The 15658-nt window shown below is 45.4% G+C and overlaps 2 protein-coding genes across 3 annotated transcripts in view; one reads left to right on the top strand and one right to left on the bottom strand.

The window, feature by feature from the left end:
- SLC7A7 (solute carrier family 7 member 7) overlaps positions 1–5161 on the top strand; it is a 34226-nt gene extending 29065 nt beyond the window's left edge. For both annotated transcript variants that reach the window (XM_059707593.1, XM_059707592.1), the window contains exons 4-10: positions 657–801; positions 2170–2293; positions 2520–2623; positions 2910–3006; positions 3881–4030; positions 4239–4422; positions 4634–5161. In XM_059707593.1, coding sequence (XP_059563576.1) covers positions 657–801; positions 2170–2293; positions 2520–2623; positions 2910–3006; positions 3881–4030; positions 4239–4422; positions 4634–4740 — 911 coding nt within the window. In that variant the 3' untranslated portion in view covers positions 4741–5161. The remainder of the gene's footprint in view (positions 1–656; positions 802–2169; positions 2294–2519; positions 2624–2909; positions 3007–3880; positions 4031–4238; positions 4423–4633) is intronic.
- Positions 5162–6088: 927 nt separating this feature from the next.
- On the bottom strand, positions 6089–14473 carry OXA1L (OXA1L mitochondrial inner membrane protein). Its single transcript, XM_059707594.1, has 10 exons — positions 14345–14473; positions 13782–13943; positions 12618–12831; positions 8352–8495; positions 8018–8103; positions 7247–7411; positions 6954–7058; positions 6680–6842; positions 6515–6595; positions 6089–6436 (listed from the first exon to the last, which is right to left on the bottom strand). Exons 1-10 carry the CDS (start codon positions 14405–14407, stop codon positions 6309–6311), a joined length of 1311 nt encoding a protein of 436 aa, XP_059563577.1. The 5' UTR covers positions 14408–14473; the 3' UTR covers positions 6089–6308.
- Positions 14474–15658: the final 1185 nt, after the last annotated feature.

Here is a 15658-nt window from a genome sequence, read left to right as displayed (position 1 = left end):
TTAAGTATCTTGCCGAAGACCCTACCTATTAAGGAGTGGAGCTGAAATCTGTACCCAGGCACTGATCCCAAAGCCTGTCCTTTAACTTCTATGCATACTGCTTCCCGATGGAGGATGATCTTGGCAAAAGGGCTGACAGCCGTGCACTGGGAGATGCTTTTGCAGATTGTCAAGCCCCAATGCTGTGGCGCTGATTGTTCTCCCCTTGGGAGTGAGCAAGGGCAGAAAAGAACTCTTTATACCCACTCCTCTCCAGTATTGAGGCCTGAACACCTACCCTACACCTACTCTGATGACCTGGGCATATTGAGCCTTGCCCTTCCTCCACCCTGGATCAGCTCAGTCTGGTGTTAGAAAGGAGGCAGAATTGGGCAGCTTGCAGGGCAGGACAGAACTGCATCACTCCTGTTCTCCAGCCCTTCTCCTAGGAACCCACCTTGGGGCCTTCCTGTCAAGATCCCCATTCTGTGCCCTGCATTTGGCCCATCACTGTAGATGTCTTTCTGATCCCTGTTCCTTCACTGATAGCCTTGCTGCCAAAGGTGTTCTAAGCTACTCACCTGCTGTTAATGATACTCTTCTATTCCTTTACTGGATGACCTTGAGGTTGGGGCGGTCACTAATTCTTCTGCCTTTCCATGTTCTCTGGGTTCCAGGAGCCTCGAATCACTTTGAGAATTCCTTTGAGGGTTCATCATTTGCAATGGGTGACATTGCCCTAGCACTGTACTCAGCTCTGTTCTCCTACTCGGGCTGGGACACCCTCAACTATGTCACTGAAGAGATCAAGAATCCTGAGAGGTAGGTATCTCACCATCAACTTTACATGGATAATGATAGCCTTCATTTACTGAGCTTCTACTGTGTGCCACACAGCATACCACAACCACCGAGATATGTTTTTATCAACCCCATTTTAATAGATGTGAAGCCTGAGGCCCAGAAAAGTATTATATCTGTGATCACAGTAACAGAGCTATGTGAAATTTCTTGTGTTAAAAAAAAATTTTTTTTAAGGTCTTTTCACACTTATCCATTCTTCCCTGTATTAAGGCAGGCTGTACTATGGATACTTTTACAAGACTGCCCTTGCTAGGTCTTTCACTCACCCATATCTCCACACAGAGAACCTGCGCTCATAGACTCCCAGAACCCTTCCTGTTTCCCTTCTGATCCTGTTTCTCAAATTCACACTAGCATAGTGGTATTGTCATTCAATGGGATCACCTCACCATTGTTACCCTAAATTACCCTCTAGTTATGCAGGGTGAAGAGCACTGGACAGGGATTCACAGGGCCTCTCCACTGATTTGTTGGATGACCTTAAGGGAGTTCTTGACATCTATCTGCTTACTTATGTCTAACAGAGGGGGGTGAATTATATGATCTCAGAGCTTTTCCTGGCTTTGAAATTCAGTAATTCTGGGAACTAAGCTTTGCCAAAGAGTGGAGTTTCTATAAATTTTTTGTCAAAAGAATAATAGATTCCTTTTGGCATTGATAAACAAAGAATTCTTCCAGTGTTGCAACCAGAGCAAACAGAAACAGGATTGAGGCCTGGGTGGTACTTCCACCTACTGGACAGAAGCTGAAAGACTTGAGAGTATTTAGTTCCGCCCCTTTCCCCCCTCCATTCTGCGAAGAATGTTTATAAAGATCATGGCTTTATTTGGGCTAGAGGGACCTTGGGAAGTCTTTGCATTTTTCTCTTGGCCACTGGTTGGGATGTATCCAAGGTTTTCAAACTGAGTAAGGGGGTGGGTGGACATATCTCCCAGGTTGCTTATTCATATACACACACTGTTCTTCCTACTGAGGGACTATCTTTTTCTCTGGAGACTTGGCCTTCATGTCTTCTTATATTTCTCAACCTTAGACAATTTTTTCTTATATTTTAATTTTTTCAGTGTTCACAATTATAAAGAATTCTTGGATGTAAAACAGAAAACAAAACGAACCCATCTTCCTGTGCTATTATTATGATATGACACAGTTCTTTGTTAATCCTTTATTTTATTTTACTTTATTTTGGCATTGTAGCTGTTTCTCTAAATGTGATTATCCTTTCCCTTGATGTTCTTTAGTTCTTATGAGTTCAAAGCTAAGGATTAAAGGAGAGATGAGGATGAGACTATGGACTAACGTATCTACTATTCTATTTGGTTGTAGGAATTTGCCCCTTTCCATTGGCATTTCTATGCCCATTGTCACCATCATCTACATCTTGACCAATGTGGCCTATTACACCGTGCTAGACATGAAGGACATCCTGGCCAGTGACGCTGTTGCTGTGGTAAATGATTTTCATGAGCAGAGAAGGCTGAGGGTGTCTGTGGGCTTCTAGGTACAGTGCAGCTCTGGAAAGTCCCAGTAAAGAGACAGTCCTTGAAAGGATACTTGGGTACTGGGCTTGCAAGGAGGTACTGTTACCTCTGTAGTAGAAGGGTTGGAGTCCAAGTAGTGGGAATCTAGGGACATGCCTGTCCACGCCTTTCATCCCTAATGACTCTTTTCCTTAGACTTTTGCAGACCAGATTTTTGGAATATTCAACTGGACAATTCCAATAGCAGTTGCATTATCCTGCTTTGGTGGCCTCAATGCTTCCATTGTGGCTGCTTCTAGGTATGAATGGTATCTTTTACTGAAAAGTATTTTGAACACTATGGCAGGGGGAGGTAGGACTTATAGGGTCCAGACTTTAGTCACTGTGCTCCTCAAATGACATTCACAACCTCTTTGCTCTTGTTTCCATCAGTGGCCTCCAGTTCTTACTAATCTCTATATTGAGCTCCATTCCATATTATCTACTCTTTTGGAGGTGATGGCAAAGTGAGGGCCCTTTAGCTCATGAACCAGGCTATACCTAGTGTCCCATGTTCCTCAATCTCTCCTGTTTTACTTAAAATAGGCTTTTCTTTGTGGGCTCAAGAGAAGGCCATCTCCCTGATGCTATCTGCATGATTCATGTCCATCGGTTCACCCCAGTGCCTGCGCTACTTTTCAATGTAAGTGATACCAAGGATGAGGCTGAAAGCCAGATTGTGGGGGAAACTAGTAACAGTAGAGGCAACTGTCCTAGCTTTCTAAAAAATCTAAAGGAGATTCTAACAGAAAAAAATACTAATGGAACATACTGTGGGCAAGACACTCTGCTAACTGCTGCAGTGGTTCCTAAGAGAGAATCTATCTTCTCTAAGGAATGGTAATCTCCTTTGGTTTAGAATACGGCATAAAGCACATGGGATTATTTATAATGACTGCCATGATAGTAAGTGATGTGGTGTTTAGGGAGGAAACTACTTCCATGGGGGAAAAGGGTGAACTAGGAAAGTGCATTAGGGTGACTAAGTGCATTAGGTTACGAGAAACAGCATCAGAAAGTTCTGAGGTAAAGCAATGTGAAGTTGGATAGTGGGTGCTGAGCTGGAAATATAGGTTGGAGCCATTATGGGGAGGCCTTTAAGCAAAAGATTAAAAAATTTTAAAAACATGTATTTTTTATTGATTTCAGAGTGGAAAAGAGAGATAGAAAGATCAATGAGAATCATTGATTGGCTGCCTCCTGCACACCCAACACTGGGGATTGAGCCTGCAACCTGGGCATGTGCCCTGACCAGGAATCGAACCATAATCTCCTGGTTCATAGGTTGATGCTCAACCACTGAGCCACACCAGACAGGCTAAGCAGATTTTTGAGGAATTGTTTTGAGCTATACTTTATAGAAAAGGAATGAGGTATTTAAACTCAGGTGCTAAAGAGGGTGGGAACAGAAAAGGACAGTTGGGGAAGCTCTGAGGATTTGACAAAGGAGAGGGACTGGGTAAAGGGGAGTGAAAACACCTCGAACAAAGGCCCTGAGGAGCTGATTGTGCTTACAGGGAATCATGGCATTGATCTACTTATGTGTGGAGGACATCTTCCAGCTCATTAACTACTACAGCTTCAGCTACTGGTTCTTTGTGGGGCTCTCAATTGTGGGTCAGCTTTATCTACGCTGGAAGGAGCCTGATCGACCTCGTTCCCTTAAGGTAAGTCACCTCCATCCCACCTCTGCTCCATCTGCCCTGGGGATTCTGAGATGGTTTATTTAGAAACCTTTGCCTTGGACTTGCTGGTGTCAGTGTGTTGAGATGAAGGGACTGGAAAGGCAGCTCAGTGCTCTGATCTTCACAGAGGTGGGGTTATTTTTGCTGTCAATCCTGAGCTAATTTCCAGTTGTTTCTTCTGTGCCCTTAGCTCAGCCTTTTCTTCCCCATTGTCTTCTGCTGCTGTACCATCTTCCTGGTGGTCATTCCACTTTACAGCGATACCATCAACTCCCTCATTGGCATTGGCATTGCCCTCTCAGGCTTGCCCTTTTACTTCTTCATCATCAGAGTGCCAGAACAAAAACGACCTCATTGCCTCCGAAGGATTGTGGGTAAGATCTGGATCCTCAGGTTAGCTTGGCTAATGTACTATTTTTGGCCTTTGCTGAAAATCCTGTTCCAAGTCACCTTTGCCACAGCCCCTTCCTATAGTTAACCCTAAGGCTTAACTGAATTGTCTCCTCAGGCCCAATCCTATTCGGTGCCACTGGAGCTCAGACCAGTTGACCTCTTCTGAGTTTTGATTCAAACTTCTCTTTGTAGCATCTGCCACATGGTACCTCCAGGTCATATGTATGTCAGTTGCTGCAGAGATGGATTTGGAAGATGAAGGAGAGATGCCCAAGCAACAAGATCCCAAGTCTAAGTAAATAACACCCGGAATCCTGAGATATGAAAAGCAGAACCTCATCTTCTACTGGTTGGAGCCAAGGAAGTTGAAAAGGAATCTTACTTCTTTGGAGGCACCTGTCCAGAAGCCTGGTCTAGGCAGCTTCAACCACCTTTGAACTTGCTTTTTCTGAGATAGACAGTAATTTATTTGTTTTGCTACATATTGTTCCAGATTTTTAAAAAGGGATAATAAAGCAGACTGTGGTGGGAGCATGTCAGGTGTGGGTTTGGTTATTCTAGTAGCACATTCCCATGTGTTAAGGTATTCACTCATCTCTGGGTGTGCCTAACTACACCACTTTTCCTTTAAAAGGGCCAATAATGCTCCAAACTTCCTGTCTCCTTTAGAGAGACATGAAAATGTATGGGTGCTGGACAATAAAAGGGTTATGTTCCTAAGCTTTGAGTGGCTTCATTTTACATAATGTCTCTGGGGCAGTTCCTATTAGACTGGCAGGAAAACTAAAAACAATCTAATGCTTGAAAGTACCCGAGTATTTCTTCCCTCTCAAGCCCGCTGTGGTTCTCAACCTTCCTAATGCCGTGACCCTTTAATACAGTTCCTCATGTTGTGGTGACCCCCAACCATAAAATTACTTTCATTGCTACTTCATAACTATAATTTTGCTAGTTATGAATCATAATGTAAATATCTGATATGCAGGATGTATTTTCATTGTTTGTGACCGACAGGTTGAGAACCGCTGGATAAAACCAATCACTACCCCTAAGCTGCTGTAGCAAAATGTTAGGGTTGTTAGATTAAAAACGACATCAATTTTCATTCTTCTTAATTACCACTAAGAATTTGAGCCCAGCTGGCATGGCTTAGTGGTTGAGTGTCGACCTATGAATCAGGAGGTCAGTTTGATTCCTCCGGTCAGGGCACATACCCAGGTTGCAGGCTCAATCCTCAATGGGGGGCATGCAGGAGGCAGCCAATCAATGATTCTCTCTCATCATTGATATTTCTATCTTCCTCTCCCTCTCCCTTCCTCTCTGAAATAAAAATGTATTAAAAAAAAAAGGAATTTGAGCACATCTACTTCTTGAAGGATATTTTATAGGTAATCTTGGAGTAAATAAATGTGGTTATTCTATTTAAATATAATCTCAACTTATCAGGCATATCTCTGTGACTGCAAAGCAAATGTGGCTGGAACAACACATTTATGGGGTGGAGATCTAAACTCTTAACACCAGGTTACTTCACTGAGACACTTCCTAAGAGCACAGGCCAGCAAGAGCAATCACCATCAACCTGTTCTTTAGTTTTTCTGAAGCACACAATCCACCTTCCCACTTAATAAGTACCAGGAAGCAACATATAATACAGAGGTTTACTAATTCTGTAGATGGAGAGATCACTTGGCTCCCGAGTGCTCTTTTATGCTTAGATGTAAGAGTTTACAGTGGAATCCATTTTAAAACAGACATCTCCATGTCCCATAGTTTCTAGGTCTGGGGCAAGGACCCAGCAAAAATCTTGTTCTAAGGCTGAGTCTTTGGAGAAACAGTTAATGTCAGTATGAGCAGGGAACAGAATTCAGCCGAGTGTGTCCCGCCAGGGTTGCTTTGACTTTGGTTTGTTGCTGCTGCTGTTAGGGGTGTTGGGAGGGGGATTTTTACCATGCTGTAGCAGAGGGTTGTGGGTAAAGGTCTGTCGTAAGGGACCTAGGGAAAGAAGAGAAGGTTAATGAACAAAAGAAAGGGAGAAACAATGATAGAATTTAGCCTGAAAGGGTTATTTACCCCTGGCTGCTAGTTCCAAGTGATTCTGCATGCGCCGTTCACGCTCTTGTAGCTGATAGTTGAGTTCAGCATTCTTCCAGCCTATATAAAGAGTAAGACAGTTGGATCTCATACCTATTTTTAGACCACTTTCCCCTGGTCCTGATTCAGAGGACAGGCCCTTACCACTTTTGAAGCTCTTTATGAAGCCTTCCCGTGGAGGTAATTTGTCGGGGTCGTGCACAACACGTTGGGGGATTTTAAGCATAGTGCGTACACCTGGAATCCGGAGGCAAGACACCTGGACCAGGGAAAACATATTCGAGGAGAACCAATACACGAACACTGCCTAGACGAGAAGGAAGAGAAGGTACTTAGAAGCTGCATCCCTGATCAGCCCGCTGGGAGGTGGCTAGGCTAGGAGGAAGGACTTGAAGCTAGCCCCGAAGTCATTACCTACCGAGGGGAAATGGACAGTTATGGGCAAGACTGCCAGGGGTATCACTCTCATAACATTTCTCATCCAGTGGAGGTCAGAACTTTGCACACCAGTCTCAGCACCTAACTGCCAAAACAACAAACAAACAAACAAAAAAAGCAGAGGAAGAGTAGCAATTTTAGTGACTATGGCTCAAATTTCTGACCCATCAACGCTATTCCTCCAGGGAGTGAAGAATGACTATTCTGTACAACTACGTTACCCCTAATCCCAGTTCACTTGGCAGGCCTGGCACTTGGCCAACCTGGACTTACCTCAAGGACACCCCACATTGTAGCAGTGACTACCAGTGGTAATATGTAGGTGGGGTCAGATAGTGTGAGATCCTGGAACCACCAGAGACCACCTGTCTGTAGGCTGGGCACAGGAAGGTTGGCCATTTCTCTCAAGGAAATGAAGAAGGAGATGAAGATTGGTGCCTATTACACAGGGTAAACAGTGTCAGTATCCTTTATCTGAGGGGATATTTTCATTATTCCATTACTGAAAACCACCTGCTTTTTGGATGTCTAGGGCAGTGGTTCTCAACCTTGGCTGCACATTAGAATCACCTGGGAATCTTTTTAAAATCCTGATTTCTGGGCCTCATCCTCCAGAAATTCTGTTTCTTTGTTATGGGGTGGGGCCACAACATTAGTAACAAAGAAACAATTTCCGGAGGATGGGGCCCAGAAATCAGGATTTTAAAAAGATTCCCAGGTGATTCTAATGTGCAGCCAAGGTTGAGAACCACTGTTCTAGGGCAGTGGTCGGCAAACTCATTAGTCAACAGAGACAAATATCAACAGTATAATGATTGAAATTTCTTTTGAGAGCCAAATTTTTTAAACTTAAACTATATAGGTAGGTACATTGTTATTAACTTAATTAGGGTACTCCTAAGGCTTAGGAAGAGCCACACTCAAGGGGCCAAAGAGCCGCATGTGGCTCGAGAGCCGCAGTTTGCCGACCACGGGTCTAGGGCATGGGAAACAGGAGGTAATCTAATTGGTTCAGGATAAAATAAGGAAAATATTTTTACTTACCTGAGTCAGAGGTAGAATGAGAGGTTTAAAGAGTTTAATGTCATGCCTTTTCTGATACAATGTCATCTCCGAGGAGGCCCTGTAAACTGTGAAGTGAGGGGAAGTCAGTGGTTGGGCAGATAGTTACATTGGTGGAAGTGACCATCCTCATCACCTGGCCCATGACATTTCTAACGGACCCTGACAAGCTACTGGAACCATTAGCCCAAGAAGTAGGTAAAACTTCAGGACCTGCCCAGATGTAGCAACTCCTGACTTAGGTTGTTGCCTTCCCTCCGCAGAATGTCAGGAAAAGTGTAAATGTGGTCCCACGCTCATCCTGCAATTGACTCACACTCAGCATGGTCTCCTGCCAACTTGGCCTCTCTGATTCGAGTGGAAAACTTCTGGATCTCTGGCATGTGGTTGTGGATCTTGGCTGCCTCTCGTTGGCCCTTCACAATGAGAGGAAACACCAGGCAGCGGGCAAGGACTGTACCTACAAAATACACACAAAGATTGGAGTAAAATTAAAGCAGTTCTGCAGCTAGAAGGTTGAAGATTTCTAGGTTCTCACTGAAAGGATCTCTCTTATTCTAGTCTTTCCACTCTGTGACTCATACCCAAGGGACCTATACAAAGGGTAGGGATATGAGTTAGTTTCTTCAAGGCTCAGTTCTCTGCTTTGACATCACAAAAGTCTAGCAGTAACTTCTCTAAACAAATGATCATGAATCTAGTTTGTTTCCTTGAACAAAAGGCGACAGTAGGTACTTTTCTAGACGAATGGTTTCCAAACTTTTCTATCAATGGAACATCTTCCTCTCTGCTCCCAACTCTTAGTCCCAATATGTATAACAGATAAAATCAAGCTGTCCTAGGTGAGGGGACAGACAGTCTGGCTATAGGACTGTTAAAGTTCTGGACTTGCTTTGCTCAGAGGTACCTTTACAGAACTCTGGGGTTCTCATGAATAAAGTTTAAAAGCTGCTGTCCTAGAAACCTCTGGAGCAGGAGATAATATGGTGGCCTGCTGTTTTAAGCTCCTTCCTATTTATTTCTTTTTTTAAAAAATATTTTTCATTGACTTTAGAGAGAATGGGAGAGGAACAGAGAGATAAAAACATCAATGAGAGAGAAACATCATTAATCGGCTACCCCCTGCATGCCCCCTACTGGGGATCGAGCCTGCAACCTGGGCATGTACTCTGACCGGATATTGAACTGGTGACCTCTTGGTTCATGGGTTGACACTCAATCACTGAGCCACCCTGGCCAAGCCCTATTTCTTTTTTTACAATTCATATTTCCTGATTATGCCAACAAATATTTATTTATGGTATGTATAGATAAACAAGTGGGTTTGGCTAAAAAGAGATGGGAGTTGGGGAAAGATACAGGTTTAGGCTTTACCAACATTGTGATGATAATGTGCCATGGAGCTAAGAGGGGAGCTAAGAATGGAACCCAGAATACCAGCACTGGAAATGGGAAGGTGCAGTCAGAAAGTTGGAAGAAAATCAGAAAAGACTGTCACGAAAGCCAAGGAATATATTACCAAGTCTGAAGTGTCTAACATAGAAAGGTCAACTATAAAAAGAAAAGTGGATTTAGCAATAATGCAACTGGCAGTTAAAATGAAGCGGTATTGATGAAACCAAGATGGCAGCATAGGTAAACACCGGAAATTGCTGCCTCCCACAACAAATTAAAAAATACAACTAAAAGACAAAACGGACATCATCCAGAACTACAGGAAGGCTGGCTGAGTGGAAATTCTACAACTAGAAGGAAAGAGAAAAGCACACTGAGACTCAGAGGAGGTATGGAGGCACACGCGGCAAGGGCTGGCAACTGAGGACACGGCTGTCATTTTGAATCGGGAGGGAGTCACAGGCCCCCGATTGCTCTGAACTCTGGTTCCAGTTCTGGGAAGTCTCTGGGGACCCAGACTCATGCAAGGAGAGATTGGACGGTCTGGTAGCGGGCAGAACTCGGAGGTGCTTGCAGCAATTACCGGGACACTGAGACGCGGGGCCCCTTAGGGCAGGGCTGAGGATCAGCCATAGCTGTTTGCTCCGCCCTGTTGATCCCCTGAGACCCTGCCCCACCCAGGCTTCCGCAGAGGCTTTTGCATATGAATGCCCTGGCCCTTTGCAATCTGAAAATTACCTAGCAAACTGCAGCTGGGTCAGAGAGACCCAGAACTTCCAACAGAAGGCCCAAGGCCCCACAGCAGCTTGCACTGCTTCACAGCTGGGCCTCATCTGGGCACCACCAAACCCCAAAAAAGGAAGGGGAATCTGCAGATCTCTTCCTAGCTCCTGCTGGGTAGCCTCAGGGAGAGGCTAAATTAGCACCTCCTCAGATCCAAGAGCCAGTGTACCCAGTGGTCAGAGTGGGACCATCCATATTACAACTCCTCAGATCCATAAGGGACACACTCAGGGGGAAGACTCAGTGAGCACCAAAGCCCCACTGAAGCAAGTCTTGCCCCAGAAGGGTGTCTTCAGCACAGAAGTTCTCCCACTGCAGACACAGCTGATTCTCACAGCCAATTGGCCTGGAGGTCAATTCGTCCCAGTGATACCTACAACAATCAAGGCTTAACTACAAGACTGTGCACAATGCCCACAAAGGGGTGCACCAAGAGTGTCCACCTCAGGTAATTGGGGAGGCTGAGCTGCTGGGCCCTATAGGACACCTAGCACACAAAGCCACTCTACCAACACAGGGAAGCATAAAAAAATGCGGAGACAAAGAAACAGGACACAAATGACAGAAATGGAGGAAAGCAAACGACTGGATATAGAGTTCAAAACCACACTTATAAGGTTTTTCAAGAACTTTCTAGAAACTGCCGATAAATGTAGTGAGACCCTCAAGAAATCTAGTGAGACCCTCAAGGTTATGAAAAAGGACCAACTAGAAATTAAGCATACACTGGCTGAAATAAAGGATATTATGCAGAGTTCCAACAGCAGACTAGAGGATTCTCAAGAATCAAGTCAAAGATTTGAAATACGAAGAAGCAAAAAACAGCCAACCAGAAAAGCAAAATGAAAAAAGAATCCAAAAGTATGAAGATAGAGTAAGGAGCCTCTGGGACAGCTTCAAGCGCACCAACATCAGAATTATAGGGGTGCCAGAAGAAGAGAGAGGGCAAGATATTGAAAACCTATTTGAAGAAATAATGACAGAAAACTTCCCCTACCTGGTGAAAGAAATAGACTTACAAGTCCAGGAAGCGCAGAGAACCCCAAACAAAAGGAATCCAAAGAGGACCACACCAAGACATATCATAATTAAAATGCCAAGAGCAAAAGACAAAGAGAGAATCTTAAAAGCAGCAAGAGAAAAACAGTCAGTTACCTACAAGGGAGTACCCATATGGCTGTCAGCTGATTTCTCAACAGAAACTTTGCAGGCCAGAAGGGAGTGGCAAGAAATATTCAAAGTGATGAATGCCAAGAACCTACAACCAAGATTACTTTATCCAGCAAAGCTATCATTCAGAATTGAAGGTCAGATAAAGAGCTTCACAGATAAGAAAAAGCTAAAGGAGTTCATCACCACCAAACCTGTATTATATGAAATGCTGAAAGGTATCCTTTAAGAGGAAGAAAAAGAAAAAGGTAAAGATACAAATTATGAACAACAAATACACATCTATCAAGTGAATCTAAAAATCAAGTGAATAAATAATCTGGTGAACAGAATAAACTGGTGATTATAATAGAATCCCAATTCATAGAAAGGGAGTGGACTGACTATTCTTGGGGGGGAAAGGGGTATGGGGGATGCAGGAAGAGACTGGACAATAATCGTGCACCTATGGATGAGTGAGGGTGGGGGGTGGGGGCGTGGGAACCGGGTGGAGGGGAGCTATGGTGGGAAAAACGAGGAACAACTGTAATAATCTGAACAATAAAGATTTAATTAAAAAAAATAAAATAAAATGAAGCGGTATTAGTAAAAGCCAGATTGCTGAGGATCAAAGAGTGGAAAGAAAGAAGTAAGCCCACTGGATACAGAATACCCTTTTAAATAACAGCTATGAGAAGGAGAAAGACAGCATAGTAGAAGTTAAAGGTGAACAAAAGATAAAGGGAAAAGATTTCCTTCCAAGAAACACATGGTATGCTTGAGCATGTTTGTATGTTCAGAGTAGGGCAGTAAAAAGGGAGTTAAAGACACAGGGAGATGTTCACTGGAGCACGTGTAGGAGGATACAGAGTCTGAAGCATAGTGTTAGCCTGCAATGTGAGTATCTTCCCAATTCTGGGGTTTAACTGCTTGACCTGACCTTCTACTCTCCTGAACCAGGGCAGCTTCATCACTGTTAACAAGGTCCTCTTGCTCTAACCCCATGCTCACACTCAAATATCTATACTTCTTGAATTACGGATGATCTAGTGGTATTATAATGCCCTTTAGGAAATATAGGTAGAATGTAACTAGTATCATGAGCCTTTATCCCACATTTGAATCATCTGTTTTTTCTGACCCCTAAATTTTTGCACTATTTCCTTGACCCCCTCACAGAACTGCTATTCTTTAAAGTTCTCTCCCTAAGTCCCCATTTTCTCCAGGATCCCTTTCCAGGATGCAGTCCTCTTACACAGAGCAATGGCCCCCCACCAAGGGAGGCCAAGGCCAACATGCATATATTCCAGTAGGTTCTGGATCAATCCCACTGGGGTATATGACCCCAGCCCAAGTTCAGCGAAGCTCTGTTCTGTAGCAGCTTGGACTACATCTGCAGTCTCTCCAGAAGCCACCTCAGTTACTGCTGTGGGTGAGGGCGTTGCAGGAATGACCGGAGGGGCCTGAACCTGTGCAAAAGGAAGCCATGTGTGATATTCAGTAGGTGGGACACAGAAATTGAGGGTTCCCTTATGATAGCCAGTACTGCGTTGTTCTCCTGACTCTACTTCTTGTTTTCCCAGGTTAGCCTACATGTCCACAGAACTCAGCTCTTAAAAAGAACATTTTATTTCCCCTCCAAAGTAGGAAAATAACTTCCTTATAGTAAGATTTCATGAAAGTTATTTCTTGCATCAGTGCTTTCCAAACTTCATTCATTTGAGTATCACTGTTATGATTTTGTACACACTCAAACTATTGTACTCATTAATTTCCCTACAGTGGTTCTCAACCTTCCTAATGCCGTGGCCCTTTAATACAGGTCCTCATGTTGTGGTGACCCCCAATGTCATTGTTACAAATTGAACATAATTAAAGCATAGTGATTAATCACAAAAACAATATGTAATTATATATGTGTTTTCCGATGGTCTTAGGCGACCCCTGTGAAAGGGTCGTTCGACCCCCAAAGGGGTCGCGACCCACAGGTTGAGAACCGCTGATTTAAAACAACTGAGTTAAGACCAAATTATCTTAAAAAAAAAAAAAAAAGACCAAAATATCTACTTGGTTTCATCCTCAAAAATATCAATATCTATGAAATCATGTAACGACATGCAAGTTTCAATTCTTCTAATACCCACACCTGGAAACACATTTCCTATGGCCATCGGCGGCTTGGCACTACCTGGGGAACAGGGGCAGGTATAGAATGTCAATCTCTCTGGCTGTCCTCGCAAACCCCTCCCCGGCGGACCTGAAAACACCCCAAGCAGAGATGCTACCATTCCGGGGAGCAGTGTGCAGTGTGGAGAGCACTCCTGCACGCTCCCCTTCCCGCTAGTCAGAACAAAATAAAAACAATCAACCAACCGAGGAGCACCGCTCCTGCCATCGCAGGGTTGGAACCGCGTCTTACCTGGGCTTCTGCAAACGAGATGGCAGAGACACTGAGGCCGCGGGGGCTGGGGGCCGCCAGGAGGACATAGCGGGGGCGCGCGCCGCACCGGCTGGCTGGGAACGGGAGCCCGGCGGCCAGCGGTGGCCGGGGCCACGCCGAGGGCCCTGCGACGCTGTGGAGCTGCGCGCGGGAAGGAGGAGGAGAACTTTAATCCCGAGCAGAAGTCGCGCATGTTGCCCCCGACCCCCACCCCGGCCCCCCAAGAAGCGGGCAGCCCGCTCCCACAGGTGAGGACTGCACTCTCCGCGACCTGCACCTCACCTGCCCCAGGCCCACCCCGCGGCCCACAGTCCAGGCCGAGGTCCCCTTGGCGGGGAGGCCTGTTCCCGGGGTCAGGCAACCACAAGGGTCGCTCAGCCCGCGGGGGCCAAGAAGGTAACCCTTCTGCGTCCTCGGGGACCCGAGGTCAGGGACACAGGCCGGCGAGCAGGGCAGCGCTGCTCGTGCCTCCAGAATGCGGGCCCCCGGCTCGGGTCCCAGGGACGGGCAGCGCCCGCGGCTCAGCCCTGGCGCTCCCTTACTTGCCGCTGGGGCCACAGCAGGCGGAGAAGCTCCCGGCGCCCGAGCAGCAACACCCCCGCCATCTTGACCGGAAGAGGCCTTCCGTTCGCACCTGCGCACTCGGAGCCGCAGCCTCGCGGGCCGGTGCCCTTTTGGAAACGGGCGGAAGGAGCCTGGCGGCCATGTTGGAAGCGGGCGAGGAGGGCCGAGGGCCGCAGCGACACGGCCGCGCGGGGAGTGTGTTCTGGAGGGTGAAGAGCCACCTAAGTGGCCGGGAACTGAGGAGTTCCCTCCATCTCCAAATCCTTGATTCTCCTGCGACGTGTTGAGCTAAAAAATAGCCTCAGGACAGCCTTGGCTGTGTCTGGTGTGGATTTTTTTTTTTCGTGCCCCGGGATGTTCGATTCTTATTCCTAGATAAGATTGTAGTAGCGGATCCAGTGAAACTTAGGCTGGCATCTGGCAGAAATGGAAGGAAGGCAGCTTCTAGGAAAAACTTACGTCTCAGATTAAAAACAGAGTTTTAAGCCCTGGCCTGTTTGGCTCAGTGGTTAGAGCATTGGCCTGCAGACTCAGGAGTCCCAGGTTCGATTCCGGTCAAGAGCATGTACCTTGGTTGCGGGCACATCCCCAGTAGGGAGTGTGCAGGAGGCAGCTGATCAATGCTGCTAACTCTCTACCCCTCTCCCTTCCTCTCTGTAAAAAATCAATAAAATATATATATATTTAAAACACACACACACAAAACAAACAAACAAAAAACAAAAAGAGTTTGAAGAAGAGACCCATCTTTCCCTTTTCCGCTCCTTGGTGGGGCTGTGTGAGGAGCACCTTGTGACCGAGGGGACACGCCTGGAGGTGCACAGCTAGCATGCAGATGGCTGGGTGGGAAGATAGAGAACCTCTGGACACTTGGTGAAGTCATTGAGCTTGGAACCACCCAGCCCTAGACTTTGTTGTGTAAGATAATTAAAGCCTATACTGTCTGGATTCTAAGTCTCTGTTGCTTGGGTGTTTTGCTTCTCGAAGCGAATAACTTTTCTTAAAGATACATGAGGTGCAGTTCCTTCCCTCCAAATAAAAAATAGTACAGCTCAGAAAGGCAAAAATTGGTTATATTGGAACCCCTGAAAAGTCAACTACAAAGTGCTTTTTGAATGACAAAGCATAGCTTGGGAAAGATACAATGGCTGGATAGTATTTCAATCACTGCTTTTTGGGGATCGTTATGAATATACCTGACAGAAATGATAAAAATAGGAGCCAAAGAAGTAGAATATAGATTTAGTAATAATTAGGAGTATGACCGGTTAATCACATATGTTGGATACTTT

Source organism: Myotis daubentonii, chromosome 1 (genome assembly GCF_963259705.1).
Source record: "Myotis daubentonii chromosome 1, mMyoDau2.1, whole genome shotgun sequence".
Taxonomy (NCBI): domain Eukaryota; kingdom Metazoa; phylum Chordata; class Mammalia; order Chiroptera; family Vespertilionidae; genus Myotis; species Myotis daubentonii.
This window is presented reverse-complemented; position numbering and strand designations above follow the sequence as displayed.